General features: G+C 31.1%; 2 protein-coding genes and 1 non-coding gene across 3 annotated transcripts; all 3 read left to right on the forward strand.

Annotated features, from left to right (window-relative positions):
• The first annotated feature begins 1,189 nt into the window (after nucleotides 1-1,189).
• TRNAG-CCC (transfer RNA glycine (anticodon CCC)) lies at nucleotides 1,190-1,260 on the forward strand. Its single transcript has one exon. It is a non-coding gene; the product is annotated as a tRNA-Gly (tRNA).
• A 4,019-nt stretch (nucleotides 1,261-5,279) lies between these two features.
• On the forward strand, nucleotides 5,280-11,847 carry LOC107791236 (uncharacterized). Its single transcript, XM_016613258.2, has 9 exons — nucleotides 5,280-6,551; nucleotides 7,004-7,063; nucleotides 7,167-7,269; nucleotides 7,381-7,458; nucleotides 8,201-8,348; nucleotides 8,463-8,532; nucleotides 9,171-9,236; nucleotides 11,046-11,168; nucleotides 11,526-11,847. Exons 1-9 carry the CDS (start codon nucleotides 5,507-5,509, stop codon nucleotides 11,702-11,704), a joined length of 1,872 nt encoding a protein of 623 aa, XP_016468744.1. The 5' UTR covers nucleotides 5,280-5,506; the 3' UTR covers nucleotides 11,705-11,847.
• A 1,392-nt stretch (nucleotides 11,848-13,239) lies between these two features.
• Nucleotides 13,240-13,841, forward strand: LOC107791235 (uncharacterized). Its single transcript, XM_016613257.1, has 2 exons — nucleotides 13,240-13,461; nucleotides 13,548-13,841. Exons 1-2 carry the CDS (start codon nucleotides 13,240-13,242, stop codon nucleotides 13,839-13,841), a joined length of 516 nt encoding a protein of 171 aa, XP_016468743.1.
• Nucleotides 13,842-14,822: the final 981 nt, after the last annotated feature.

The raw sequence follows: 14,822 nt of genomic DNA on the forward strand, positions 1-14,822 counted from the left end.
GCTTCTAAGTTCAAAATCACCTAATGGAGTTAACGGAACCATAAAAATTCAAATCCGGGGTCGTTTACGCATAAGTCAACATCCGGTCAACTTTTCCAACTTAAACTTCCAATTAAGAGACTAAGTGTCTCAATTCTCTCCGAAATCACTCCGAACCCGAACCAACTAACCCGGTAAGTCATAATACATAAACGACCGGCTGGATCGTTACAATAAAAATTTATATAGATTGACTCTTGATAAGCGGAATATGTCATTTAAATTAAAATAGAGAGAGAGTAACTTTTTTCTTTTTAACCATTCATTATTAGAAGTTGATCTATGAATTGACCCTAGCTAACCCAACATTTTCTCAGCAGGCTATTATACTAGTTGTAGTGCATTTTTTCTATTTTATAACTTTAAGAAATAAAATATTTATATTATTTGCTTTTTATGACGCGATCGAGGAGTACAATGCACTGGTGTAATAGAAAAGCTAGAGTACTAAGCAAATAGTTTTTTTTTTTTTTTTAAATATTAGTTTTAATCATCGAGTAGAATGCACCTTGACTTGAGTGTAAAGAACACAAACTAGTAAAATTTAGCTACATCACAATAAGTTGCTCTGATGGTAAGCAACCCCCACTTCCAACCGAGAGGTTGTGAGTTCGAGTCTCCCCAGGAGTAAGGTGGGAAGTTCTTGGAGGGTAAGATGTCGGGGGTCTATTTGGAAACAGTCTATCTACCTTAGGGTAGGGGTAAGATCTGCGTACACACTACCCTCCCCAGACCCCACTAAGTGGGATCATACTCCCCAGACAGTACGAGTTCAATTAAACTCATAATTTTTGATGTTGAATAAAAATTTATATATAAAAATTCATTAAAATTGTAAAAATAATAGATTTGAACCCATAACTTAAAAAATATAATGAGTTCAATGTTAAAAATTTTAAAAGTCGAACTCATAAAGTTTAAATTTTAAATTCGTCTCTGCAGACTAGTATTACTCTTTTGATCTCAAAATGAGAGACTTTTCATCATTATTATACATTTTTATGAGTTTTACTTAGTAGATTTTCTTTTTGTAACTTTTTGAGGACACCCAATATAATAGGAGATATAAAAAATTTATTGGTTGAACAGTTATCATATGTTGATGGTATTGTATTATAATTTCTAAGAATCGAAAATTGCCAAATAAACAGCGCATCTGGTGTAGTGGTATCATAGTACCCTCCCACGGTACTGACCAGGGTTCGATTCCCTGGATGCGCATATTGTTTTTCTAACTTTTTTTTTTAATGTAAATGAAAGAAGTAGAAAAACGTGTATACAATAAATCAAAGCCTACTGGTGCAAAATTTTAGTTTGTCTATGCACTTCGGAGTTTAAATGAAAAATGAAATTGAAGATTTTGAGATTGTTTTCCTCCTTAATAATCCTTTTTATTCGGTGCGAATACAAATTTGTGTGTCATATTGTTCGTTCGCTTCAGTTATTTTATTTTCCTATTGTTACTGATTTGGTGCTATTTCTTCGTTTTCCTCTTTTTTTTCTTCTTTACTTTTCTTCTTTCTTTTTCGTCTTCTTCTTCCTCCTCCTCCTCCCCCTCTTTCTCGTTCTTCTTTTTCTCTTGTTGTTGATCAGGGTGTACCGGAAATGACTTCTCTATTTTTACCGGATAGGGGTAAGGTCAGATGCGGCCGGGATTAAACTCTATGGGTTCAACTTTTAAGATTTTTAACATTGAACCCATTATATTTTTAAAGTTATAGGTTCAAATCTATTATTTTTGTAATTTTAGTAAATTTTTATACATAAATTTTTAATCCACGCCAAAAGTTATGGACTCACTTGAATTAGTAACTACCCCACTGCATCCACAATGGGCAAGGTCTGCATAAACATTACCCTTCCCAGACTCCAATTGTAGGATTGGACTAGATATGTTGTTGTTGTTGTTGTTGTTGTTGTTGTTGTATGTCTAACGGGAAAAAAGAAAAACCTAAACTTGGTTTTCTTTTTCTATTCGGTAAAAGTTGCCTATGTATGAATGTACATATACTGATATCTAAGGGATTTGAAATTTATGCGTTATAAATTCTAGGATAACGACATAAGATGTTAGTAAGAAGGTTCTGGATCTCATTTTCGTACATATTTAATGAATTTCTTAATACAAATATAGAGTTTGGACAAAAGTTACTAGATTCGACCAAACTCATACTTTGACTTCTAGCTCCGCCCCTATCTATGTGGTAGAATAAGCTATTATTTGCATTAAAATGTCATACTCTCTCCGGTCCACTTTAACTGATTTTTTAGTCCTTTTTGTGATCTACAATATTTGTTTTTTCAAATATCAAGAAATAATTAACTTTTTTTTTTAAGTTGTCCTTTGGAGTAAAGAGCCTAGGAGTATTTGTTGTATTTCTAATGTATAAATCAAGGTTAATATGATCACGTATATTGTTAATTAATACTAAAATATAAATTCTTTAATATGTATGAAAATAGTCAAAAAATTACTTAAAGTGGACCGAAAAACGTAAATAATTGTTGAAGAGGAAGAAAATAAGAAAGAATTTTTGGTAGTAAAAGTACAAAGGCAAACAAAGGCATGCCATGTGAGAAGCAAGACTTTTGTTAGCCTCGGTTAAAGAGAGTCACACAGATCATTTGACATAAAAGTGGGTGTACAAAATACCAAAGGATCTATAATTCCCCTCATTTACCTCATCATTACTCCCACATTATTCCCTTAGATTTATTTTTACCCTTTTCCACTTTTCTGTGCTCTTCTTTTTTGCTACAAAAAAGAATAAACGGAAAATGGCTAAATATACCCTTCTACTTTCAAATATTGTTTATCTGTACCATTCGTTATATTATTAGGCTATTCATATCCCTATCGTCATACTTTGGAACAAAAATACCCCTATTATCATACTTTGAAACAAAAATACCCCTATTTTAGATGGAGTGTCACGTGGCAACACCAGATTAAAACAACCTATTTCTTTTTTTTACCCGGTCCACTTTTAAAAAAAACCCACAATCTGACCCCTATTTTCATTTTTTTTCTAGTTTTTTTTGTAAATTTCAGTTTTTAAAAAACAAAATATTTTGTTAAAAAAAATTCTGTTTTTACAAATTTGTTTTCCCAGTTTTTACAAAATAAAATTCTTTTAAAAAACTGAAAAAATGAAAAAATATATTTCAAAAACGGAAATATTTTGTTGAAATTAACTTTTTCAGTTTTAAAAAAAACGAAAATATTTTTTTTGTTTTATTCTTTTTATCCTCATATTTATACACATTAATTTTGCTATATTACCTAAAATTACCTCCCCCCCCCCCCAGACCCACCACTCTCTTCCTTCTTTTTCGTTTCATATGTTAAATAAAATTTCGTATACCTTATAAAAAATCCTTTATTTATAGAACCCAAAGAAGCTAAAACCCTTTACAAAATAAATTCAGTTTATAACAAAATATTTTTTTAAAAAAAACTGAAAACATTATTTTCAACAAATTATTTTCGTTTTTGAAAAATATTTTTTTCATTTTTTCATTTTTTTAAAAGAATTTTGTTTTGTAAAAATTGGAAAAATAAATTTGTAAAAGCTGAATTATTTTGTTTTGTTTTTTAACAAAATATTTTCGTTTTTTAAAAAATAAAATTTAAAAAAAAACTAGAAAAAAATGAAAATAAGGGTTGGGTTGTGGGATTTTTTAAAAATGGATCGCGTAAAAAAAAAGAAGAAATGGGTCATTTAATCTGGTGTTGCCACATGGCACTACATCCAAAATCAGGTATTTTGTTTCAAAGTATGATAATAGGGGTATTTTTGTTCCAAAGTATGACGGTAGGGGTATGGATAGCCCAATAGTATAACGAAGTGTACATGTAAATAATATTTGAAAGTAGAGAGGTATATTTAGCCCTTTGCCGAAGAATAAATGAGAGAAGGATTTATCTTATATCGTACTTCTTCCGCTCACAATAAGTGACCAAATTACCTTTTTATTTTGATCCAAAATAAGTGTTTATTTACATAATCAAGACAAAATTAATTTTATTTTTTCAAAATTTGCCCTTATTTACATATTTTAATGTGTCAAAGTAACAATAATTAAGATTAATTTACTAAATATATTTTTTTCTCTAGAAGTTCGTATTTTCTTAATGGATGTGTCAAAGGTAAAATAGTCACTTATTGTGGACCAGAAGAATATAATTATAGAAGTTATAGATAATGCTTACACGGATAATATATTTAATTAATTATAGTAGGTTATTTATTTTTTTCATTTAATTTTTGTGTCTTAGTCTACTGAACACCAATTTTAAAAATATAAAATATTTTTTATATATTACACTATTAAATTATCATACTAAAAATATTCTTTGAATTTTATGGTCTTAATTATAAGAGAAGTGTCATTAAAGATAACCTGAGAGTGTTCAAACTAAAAGTTTACTATAAAAAGGTGACATTTTTAAATAAATAAAAAATAAAAATAAGACACATCAATTAAAATGGATAGGGTACATTTTTAAGTTATCAATTAGGATTACTAGAGTTTAGATACCTCTTATTGTGTGTAAATGCCACTAGGTAGGCGGTGACCACTCTAGAGGGCTTCTATTTAGGAATTAACCAATGTATATTCTAAATTTTAGTTTTTCTATTTAATTTTTGGGACATAAATACCCTGAATTAAGATTTTTAATTCAAAATTCCAGGACATAATAAGTGCTAACTAATCCTTAAATAACAACCCTAAGAATGACTATTTGTACACTTCCCCATTAGTGTCGATCATCTTAGTCTGTATAATAACAACAACAATAACAATAATCTCAGTATAATTCCATAAAAGTGAAGTCTAGAAAAAGTAATGTGTAAGCATAGATTAAGATAAATAGGTTGTTTCCGATATCATCTTAGTCCAACAACAACAACAATAACAACTCAGTATAATCCCACTAGTGGGGTCTGGGGAGGGTAGTGTGTACGCAGACCTTACCCCTACCCTGGGGTAGAGAGGCTGTTTCCAAATAGACCCTCGGCATCCTTCCCTCCAAGAACTCCCCACCTTACTCTTGGTGACTCGAACTCACAACCTCTTGGTTGTAAGTGAAAGTTGCTTACCATCAGAACAACTCCTCTTAAACTGAAGTGGTCACTCGATATCATCTTAGTCCAAATGGTATAAAAAGAACTTAAACTCACAAAAAGAAAAGAAAAAAAATGAAAAATGAAATCACCACATTAAAAAGAGCCAAAAGAAGAAAAAACAAAAATGAATACACTTCTCTTCTCTCTCTTTCTGGTGTTATGGGATCCCAATGTTATTCATAACTTTCATCACACCCCTCTCAATATCTTCAGCTGAAATTTGTTACTCCATTAATACACAACCAGTGACACCCCACCCTACCCCCTAACCCCACCAAAACTCCTCATTATAATCAAGAATCATTAGTAACAAAAGGAGAAAAAAGAAAAGAAAAATGGAAGTGGTTAATAAGAGAAGGAGCAAAATTTCAAGAAATGGTGTAATGTCAGGTTCTGTATGGGAAAATAGGATGAAATATGATGAAGTCAAAGGTGGGATCAAAGTATATAGCAACAGTGAAAAAGAAGAAGAAACCCCAGAAGTAAAAAATGATGAGAAAACTAGTACTACTACTACTATAATTAGTACTACTAGTGAAACAAATCAAGTAGACAAAAAGTTGAAAATGGGGTCAAAATCCAATCTTGGTGTTGGTGGTGTGATGAGTGGCAAGAGAAAAACTTGGAAATCTGAGAGTAATTTTGAAGGGAACCCAATTCAGATTTCAAGAAAAAGATCTGAATTGAGCAAGAATTTGGATGAACAGTGTAAAGAATTGAGTACAGTTTCAACTGAAGAAATGAAGAAAAGTTCAATTCAGAACAAGAAATCAAGTGTATTATTAAGGAAAGTGAAATCAGAGGCTAATAATGGAGGAAAAGAGGATGAAAATGAGAAGAATTCTGAATTAAGGAAAGTAAAATCTATGTCTGTTAATGGGAATTTGAGGAATTCAGTTCAGCTGGTGAAAGCAAAATCAGTTACAAGTAAAGAAGTTGAAGAGAAATGTAAGAATTTTGAGGAAAATAAGGTTGTTGTTGTTGGTGTTGGTGTAGAGGAGTCAAAAAAGAATCTTGAAAATCAAGAAAATTGTAAAGAATTTGGTATATGTGAAGAGAAAGTTATAACAAGCAATGAAGAAAATTGTAAAGAATCTCAAGTCAAGTGTAGTAATAAAGAAAAGTTGAATCTTGAAAATGAAGAAAATGAAGAAGAATTGGATGAGGTTTTTGATGAGGAAATTGAAAAGGAATTAAGTGTTGATGTTAAAGAGATTAATGTAGCAGAAAATAAGCCTAAAAAGGTTGTAATTGAAGAGAAAAAACTTCAAATTAGCAATGAAAAATCAGTTCCCATTTCTCCAATTATCAAGAAACAGTCTCCTCCAATTCCAGGCCAAGCCAAAATTCATCTTCAAAGTCCAACAAGAACCAAATCAGGTAAATTTAATTTCCTTAATGCTTTTTCTTTTTTCTATCATTTTGTTTTTTTAAGGTTGTGTTCTGCTTATGTTACTGCTTCTTTTTACTTTTTCCCATGAGTCGAGTGTCCGTTTAAAACAGCGTCTCTATCTTCCCGAGGTGATAAAGGTTTGCGTACACAGAGGCGGAGCCTGAATTTTAACCTTATGGGCTCTAGATTTCAGAACAGTGATTTCAAATGTTAATAACTAGGTTCTAAATTTAATATTTCTACATATTTAATAATTTTTTAACACAAATACACTGTTTGAACAAACGTTACTGGGTTTGGCTGAACCTGTAGCGGGCTATTAGCTTCGCCCCGTGCGTACCCGCTCCATACCCCACTTTTGAGATTTTACTAGGTTTATTGTTGTTGTTTTCTTAAGGTTATGTTCTGAATTCACCCTCATTTTATGCTACATTGTCAGTTCCAACTTCAGATGAATTTCACACAATTCCAAGACAACATAGCAAATTACAAAGCTTTGGTAATTTCTCTTTTTTTTTGTTTTATAGTTTCTTTAAATTTCAATGTAATTCTGCAAATGTTGGACTTGATTTTCTGTTCTTTGTTTTGGACATTTTCTTTAGTTGATTTGGTAATGTGGAGAGATGCATCAAAATCAGCATTAATCTTTGGAATTGGAACTTTTGTCATCATTTCATCTTCATATACTCAAGATCTCAGTATCAGGTAATTCAGAACTTACACTTAGAAAAAAAAATCAGATTTTCCTTTCTTGATTCTTGAAATAACCAAAAAGAATACTAGTAACTAAAATTATTGATTTGTCTTTTTTTACAGCTTCATTTCTGTTCTTTCCTACTTGGGTCTGGTCTATCTTGCTGCAATCTTTCTCTTTAGATCCCTCAATATTCACAGGTAAAAAATTGTTACAGCAGTTAAAGTTCAATTACTGTAATGCGACAAAAGCTAGTTGTAACTTTAATGTTATAGGCATGTAAGGATTGGCTGAGTTGGTTGGGTGAATAGTTTCCCACATGAAAGATCTGAAAACGATTCCCCTGGCCTCACCAGCCGTCACTCAGAGCTCGTCGCTCCGAGCTTGCTTAGTGCGGTTTACATTTCCTGTGTGGTTTACATCTTTACGATCTATTGCATAGTGAACATGTTACCTGGTGCACATCCAAAGGATAGTGACTGCGGGTTTACTTTTGGAATTTTCCAAAAAAACTTTAATGTTATAGCAGATAAAGCTAGTTGTTCCGTTACTTCTTTAATGTTATAATATTTAATGTGGCAAAAAATAGGTGAAAGTGCACAAATAGCCATTCTCTGGGATGTTATTTTGAGATTAGCCAGTACTTATTTTCTTCTGAAATTTTAAGCTAAAAATCTTAACTTCAGAACAATTCATGATACTTTTGTCCCGAAAATTGAACTAAAAAGTTTAAATTCGGGACATACTGGCTAATTCTTAAATATCAACCCTTTATGATGGCTACTTGATGTCATTTCTACCAAAAAATATTTCTATGACTTTATTATTATAGCGGATAACATCCAATGAGGCAATGACAATGAAATTAGCCCCATTTTCTTTTAAGGAAAAATTATTTCTTTGATCTAATTTTTCTTATTTATTTATTTATTTATTTAATAGGGGTGCCAATAATATAAATGAGTCAAGTGAATATATAGTAGGAGAAGAAGAAGCAATGTGGATACTGAAATTGATACTGCCTTACATAAATGAATGTCTCTTGAAAATTAGAGCCCTTTTTTCTGGGGATCCTGCTACTACAATGAAGGTAAAGAAAAATCCAAAATTTCCCATTTCATTTCTTTGTATTATTTTAAAATAAAATAATAATAATTGATCTGACTTCAACTATTTGAAAATTGACAAAATTTTGCCTCTACAGATGGCAGTTCTGCTGTTTATTTTGGCTAGATGTGGCAGCTCCATAACTATTTGGAAAATGTCCAAATTAGGTGAGTTTTTTCTGCTTCTAACATGGTTAAAAGTTAAAACATGTTTTTTCACTGTTGTATTTTTACTTCTTTTCATTTTATTGGTAAAAAAGTTAAATAAATTACCCTAAGAGAATGAAACTTGGGAAGTGTTTTTTAGTGAGAATTGTTAGATGTGAATTTTATATGCAAAGGGTTCGAAGTACAAGAGTTAAATTATTTAATTATTATTATTTTTATCTCAATTATAGTGATATTTTTCGTTTTTCGGGATTAAACTTCTTAATTTTGATTATGTATTTGAACATATAACTTTTACGCAATAATTAATAATTTAAAATATTTAAAAGACATATGAAAAACGGTCATATAATAATTTATTTAATTCTCAAAATCCGAATAATTTCACATAAATTGAGACGGAAGGAATAGTATAAATTCGAATATTTATTCTTTAAATTTTTTTGAATAAAATTTATAAAAACTAAATAAAAATAGATGTATGTACAATTTCTGAATGAACAATTTTAGAAAAATATCAAGGTAGTCTGCGTACACACTATCCTTCATAGACTCCACGAAATTTTACTAAACATTCTTTTTTACTTTTTCACTTACCATAGTTGTTGCTGACACTTGTTTTTTTGGCTGTTTTGCAGGCTTTTTTGGAGTTTTCATTGTACCAAAAGTCTGTTCTTCTTATTCCACTCAGTTAACTGCCTATGGTAAAAAAAAATATTTACCATGCTCTTCTTCTTCATCTTCTTTTTCTTTTATTATTTAATTATTTCTAAAATAACTACAGATAAAATTTTAAACTAAGAAGGAATTAACAACTTAGAAAATAGATAAGTTACTCGTTATAACAAATTAAAATACATTGAATAAGTGAAAATCTTTTACATTATCGGCGCATATATACAGATTAAATCTTTTTTATATCAGTTTTTTACTTATATACACCACTAATAGTTTAAAATAATATTTACATTATTAGGTTATTTAAAAGATAATTACAGATAAACTTTTATATGAAGTGAAATTAGTAACTTAGAAAATACATAAAATTGCTTGTTACTACAAGGTAAAATATACCAATAACATGAAAAAAAAATTACATTGCCAATGTATATGTGTAAATTAAGGGGCCGTTTGGCCATACAAAAATTTGAAAAAAAAATATTTTTTTTCGAAATCGGTGTTTGGCCATAAAGTTTTCAATTTTCACTTGAAGATGAATTTTGAGTTTTTTCGAAAATTTGAAAAACTTCAAAAGACTATTTTTCAAAATTTTCACTTCAAATCACTTACAAAAATTCAAAAACAACCCAAAATTGTATTCATGTCCAAACACAACTCTAATTTTCAAATATTATTTTCACTTGAATTTTTTTTTCACTTTTTCCAGAATTTTAGAATTCTTATGTCCAAACGCCCATTAAATCCTTTTTATACTCTCTCTTTGAACAATGCTTTGCAAGTATAATTCAAAGACAATTTTTAAAAATGCAGATAGTAGAAACTAAGATCTGGCAAGTATTATAATGAAAAAATAAATTTACCGGCTCTATTTTTTTAATTTTTTTTAATTTTGGTTGGTGAAGATGTATAGGGAATTCAGAATTTCTAAATCGAATATAATACCGTTAAACAGATTTTCAACCTCACCAAGTACAATGGTGGGGCTTTTCCCTTACCAAAATTTGGAATATTTAATAAATTTGCAGTATACGTCACTGGATGAACTAATACATAACGTCTCTTTTGTAAATTTGTCAACTAGTAACGTAGCATTAAAGTTAAGGGTTAATCGAATTTATAACTTTTAATTCAGAGTATAAATTTATGTATAAAAATTACAAAAATTATATATTAATATTATATATGAAGCCTTTAAAAATATAATAAGTTCAATATTAATAACTTTAAAGGTGAAACTCATACCGTTTAAATTCTTGATCCGTTTCCGTAGTTGGTTATAAATGGAGTCACATTATTATTTTTGTTGCATTAATGAGTGCAATAAAAGAAAGCGGTCCATTTCAATCTTTATCAATCCATTTTATTATCCTCTTATTTTTTTTCTCTACATTATTAAAGATAATGCAAGAAAAAGCTTAATTTATTTTTATATGGTATTAATGTTTGGCTACCTAATCTTGCATCACATATTAGATTTTCTTAATCTTATGTCTAAATTGTTGATAGATGGAGAAATATATAATAATAATAATACAAGTCTACCTCAAATTTCATTAGAAAGATATATTGTAATTTAATTTGTTACATCAGATCATAAGCTTATCTTTTAGGCGACTAATTCATTTATTATGATAATTACCTTTATTTTTAAGTTTTTTATATTATTAATATATAGAAATTAAACTCTTAACTCTCTAAAAAAATTAGATAATTTCAAGAAACTTTTGATGTCTTGTTCTTTTCTAAAACTTTGTATTTCGTGGATTTGTTTTATTTTATTTTATTTTAAAATAATTTATTTTATTTTTATAACGTGCAAATGCAATATGAAGGTACATTTTGGATTAGACGCTTTCGAGATGCTTGGGAATCATGTACTCACAAGAAAGCAGTTGCATTTGCAATATTCACACTCGTTTGGAATTTATCTTCAATTGCTGCTAGAATTTGGGCAGGTAAAATCACTAATTTTCGCGAAAAAATTATTTTTTTCTTTTATTTCTATTTATGCAGCTGCAATTTTTACTGCCTACTTGAATAAAACTTTAGAAGGGTAGTCTCGGAGCAACGTTAAAGTTGTCTTCGTGTGACCTATAGATTACGTGTTCGAGCCGTGGAAACAGTCACTAATGCTTTCATTAGGGTATGATATCTATATCATACTCTGGGTTGCGGCCCTTCCCCGATCCCTGAGTGAATACTTTAGGCACCGGGCTGCTCATTTTTACTCGGATAAAACTTCAAACATTTTTTTGAATGAAAATTCAGGTTAATCAACATATAATTTTTTTTTTTTTTTTTTTTTTTTGCAGTTTTTATGTTGTATGTGGGATTTAGGTACTACCAACAGAAATTGATGAAAGAAGGCTGGGTAAGTGAAGAAGAAACTACAAAAGTAGAGGATTATTGGCAAGGAAAAATTGGAGGACAAAGACAAATTGGGAGAAGATCCACTATGGTGGAAACAAGAAAGCAAAAGAAAACAATTTAAAGAGAAAAAATATATATATATCAATAATTGAGAGAATTTTAATAAAATCTTTATTTCTGACTGTACATAGTTGTTTGTCATTGTAACGATATTGGGGTTTCAACCTCTATTGCCTAATAAAATCTTTTACAATTCATTTTCAAGTGGAATGTTATGTTGATCTTTTTATGTTCTATATAGTCGAACTATCTCACCATCTAGCCAATAAATATATTATAGATTTGTAAACTATTTTTATGAAATCAGATTACTCTCAAGTCTCAATAAAAACATGCCAAACTTAGGGGCAAGTGCACAGATAACTATTTTTAAGGGTGTTATTTAGAGATTAGCCAATACTTATTTTGTCCTTAAATTTTAAACTAAAAATCTTAACTTCAAAATAATTCCGGAAATTTTTATCTTGAAAAATTGAATTGAAAACCTGAAACTCAAGACGCATTGGTTAATTCTTAAATAGCAACCCTTTAGAGTGGCTACCTGGTGTCATTTCTACCCAAACTTATATAGGCATATTGGACCAGACAAATAAAAATTGGGCCAACAAAAGTAAATATTGCGGGAAAAAACAGAAATAGCCAGATTTACTACTGGTAATTAAATTATAGTCACAATTTCAAAAGTAATCAAAATTTAGTTATTTTTTCATGTAAAAATAAAATATGAACAAAAATATCCTTAAATTTATACGCATGAGCTCCAATGTCCAGTATATTATGCTGAAACGTTTCGTGTGCTGGAGTTCCAACATAATATGCTGAAAATTATAAGCAGGAGCTCCATAATCCAACATATTATACTAGAACTTTCCGTATTTCAAAATAGTGACTATTTTTTAATGACTTTGTAAATGCTGGCTATTTTTTACTTATCAGTCCGAAAACTGGCTAACCCATATTATTTTCACGTAAATATTAGCTATCCGTCAGCTGGATAAACATGAAATAAGATGGTTAGCCAATTGGAAATGGTCACAATAGAGGGAGCAAGAAGGAAATTGCTCTAGCTCTAAGCAGGATGAGCTAGTGAACAGAGAAGATCTTCAAATTTTAAGCCTCAGGGATTGTTTGGTAGAGTGCATAAGAATAATGCTAGATGGTGTATTAGTAATGTTGGTATTAGTTATGTTTGCATTAGTTATGCTGACATATTTCTTATTCATTGTTTGGTTCGATATATTAGAGCATTGTACAATTTCTAAAAGAATTATTTGTTTACAAAAATACCCTCATAAACAGTCCATCACTTTATGTTTTTAAAAGAAACATATGTTGAGGAATGTTTTTATATGAAACGGGTTAAAAAAATTATTTGATTTATCTACCTATATTCTAGTGTAGAACTAAATTTTTTATTTATAAATATGCTAAGTATTTATTTATTTACTAGGAATATAATTTTATTTTCCACTTCTTGGATTATTTTAAACCTGCATTAATATAATAGCATATTTTAATCAAGCATAAATTCTGAAGGACAGTTTTATCTTTAACTAAGCTAATGCATGAATTAAAACTCAATGCATTGTTAATACCATGGATTCCTATTTCCTATATATTAGTTATGCTTATGATAATACCAATATAGCGTGTGTTCAGAAGAGGAAGATCAACATAGCGTGTGTTCTGGAGACTAGATGGAAGGGTAATAGGGCACGAGATTTAGACGGGTTTAAACTATGGTACTCAGGGAGCGCTGGAGGTAAGAATGGGGTGGGTATTTTAGTAGACAGGGATCTCAAGGAGCTCGTGGTTAAGGTTAGGAGGATAAATGACAGGTTGATGAGTATTAGCTGGTAGTTTGTGGGTTTACTATAAATGTGATTAGTGCATATGCTCCTCAGGTAGGTTTGAATGAGGAGGTCAAGAAGCAACTTTGGGATTATTTGGACGAGATGGTGCGTAGTATCCCGCACGCAGAGAAGTTGTTCATTGGCGGAGATTTCAATGGTCATATTGGGGCTAGTGCTAGGGGTTATGATGTTGTGCATGGCGGGTACGATTTTGGGGATAGGAATGAGGGAGGTAATTCACTGTTGGAGTTTGATAGAGCTTTTGATTTGGTTATAGCTAACTCAAGTTTCCCGAAGAGGGAAGAGCACCTGGTCACTTTTCGAAATTTAATAGGCAAGACTTAGATTGATTATCTTCTCTGCAGGAAATGCAATAAAGGTTTGTGCACTGACTGCAAGGTTACCCCGAGTGAGCACCTTACGACCCTACATAGGCTCCTAGTTATGGACATGGAGATCAAGAGGAGTAGGAGGAAGAAGGCGGGGTGCAGACAACCTAAGATCAAGTGGGGTAACTTGACCAAGGACAAAGCTCAGGAGTTAGGGGAGAAGTTATCGGCTATGAGGGCCTGGACGAGTATGAGGGGATGCGTCTAGTATGTAGTCCATGACTGCGGATTGCCTTAAGGTAGCTGTTGTAGAGGTCTTAGGGGTAAAGAAGTGTCACGACCCGAATTTCTCACCATCGGGAGTCGTGATGGCGCCTACTAATGTGAGCTAGGCAAGCCAATCATTAACTATTTATTTCATTACTCAATTACTCCTTTATAACAAATGTAAGGCGATAATAGGAAAACAACGGAACTTTAAATAATTAAGCGGAAGATAACGATTAAATATCTGAAATCTACGTCTATTACAATCACTTAAGTCTCAACCACCCAAACCTGGTGTCACCGTGTCACAGACGGTCTAAGATTTACTACATACAAAGTTTGAAGAAAGTGACAATACATTATTTCTGAATAAAAGGAAAATGAAACAGGAAATAGGAATAGAGGAGACGTCAGGGTCTGCGGACGCCTGTAGGTCTACCTTGGATCTCCGCGTGGACTGGAGGTAGCCTCCAAACTATGGTCCAAGAGCTGCTCCGGGATCTGCACATAGTGCAGAGTGTAGTATCAGCACAACCGACCTCATGTGCTGGTAAGTGTCTAGCCTAACCTCGGCGAAGTAGTGACGAGGCTAGGACCAGACTACCAAATAACCTGTGCAAGCGTACAAAAATAATATACAGCGGAAAGAAATGCAGAAATAACCAATCAATATAGGAGGGGGAGCATGTTGTGGGGGAGATAACAATTCCGAATAGAAAGACATCAAGTA

The sequence above is a fragment of the Nicotiana tabacum genome, chromosome 9 (assembly GCF_000715075.1).
Source record: "Nicotiana tabacum cultivar K326 chromosome 9, ASM71507v2, whole genome shotgun sequence".
NCBI lineage: Eukaryota > Viridiplantae > Streptophyta > Magnoliopsida > Solanales > Solanaceae > Nicotiana > Nicotiana tabacum.

What these genes read in the sequence shown, in the direction of transcription:
- LOC107791236 (XM_016613258.2), top strand. Translation starts at nt 5,507, where the DNA reads ATGGAAGTGGTTAATAAGAGAAGGAGCAAAATTTCAAGAAATGGTGTA. An exon ending in AGATCCCTCAATATTCACAG is followed by an intron (nt 7,459 to 8,200) that starts GTAAAAAATTGT and finishes TTTATTTAATAG; the next exon opens with GGGTGCCAATAATATAAATG. An exon ending in TTGGAAAATGTCCAAATTAG is followed by an intron (nt 8,533 to 9,170) that starts GTGAGTTTTTTC and finishes GCTGTTTTGCAG; the next exon opens with GCTTTTTTGGAGTTTTCATT.
- LOC107791235 (XM_016613257.1), top strand. Translation starts at nt 13,240, where the DNA reads ATGGATTCCTATTTCCTATATATTAGTTATGCTTATGATAATACCAAT. An exon ending in TCAAGGAGCTCGTGGTTAAG is followed by an intron (nt 13,462 to 13,547) that starts GTTAGGAGGATA and finishes TATGCTCCTCAG; the next exon opens with GTAGGTTTGAATGAGGAGGT.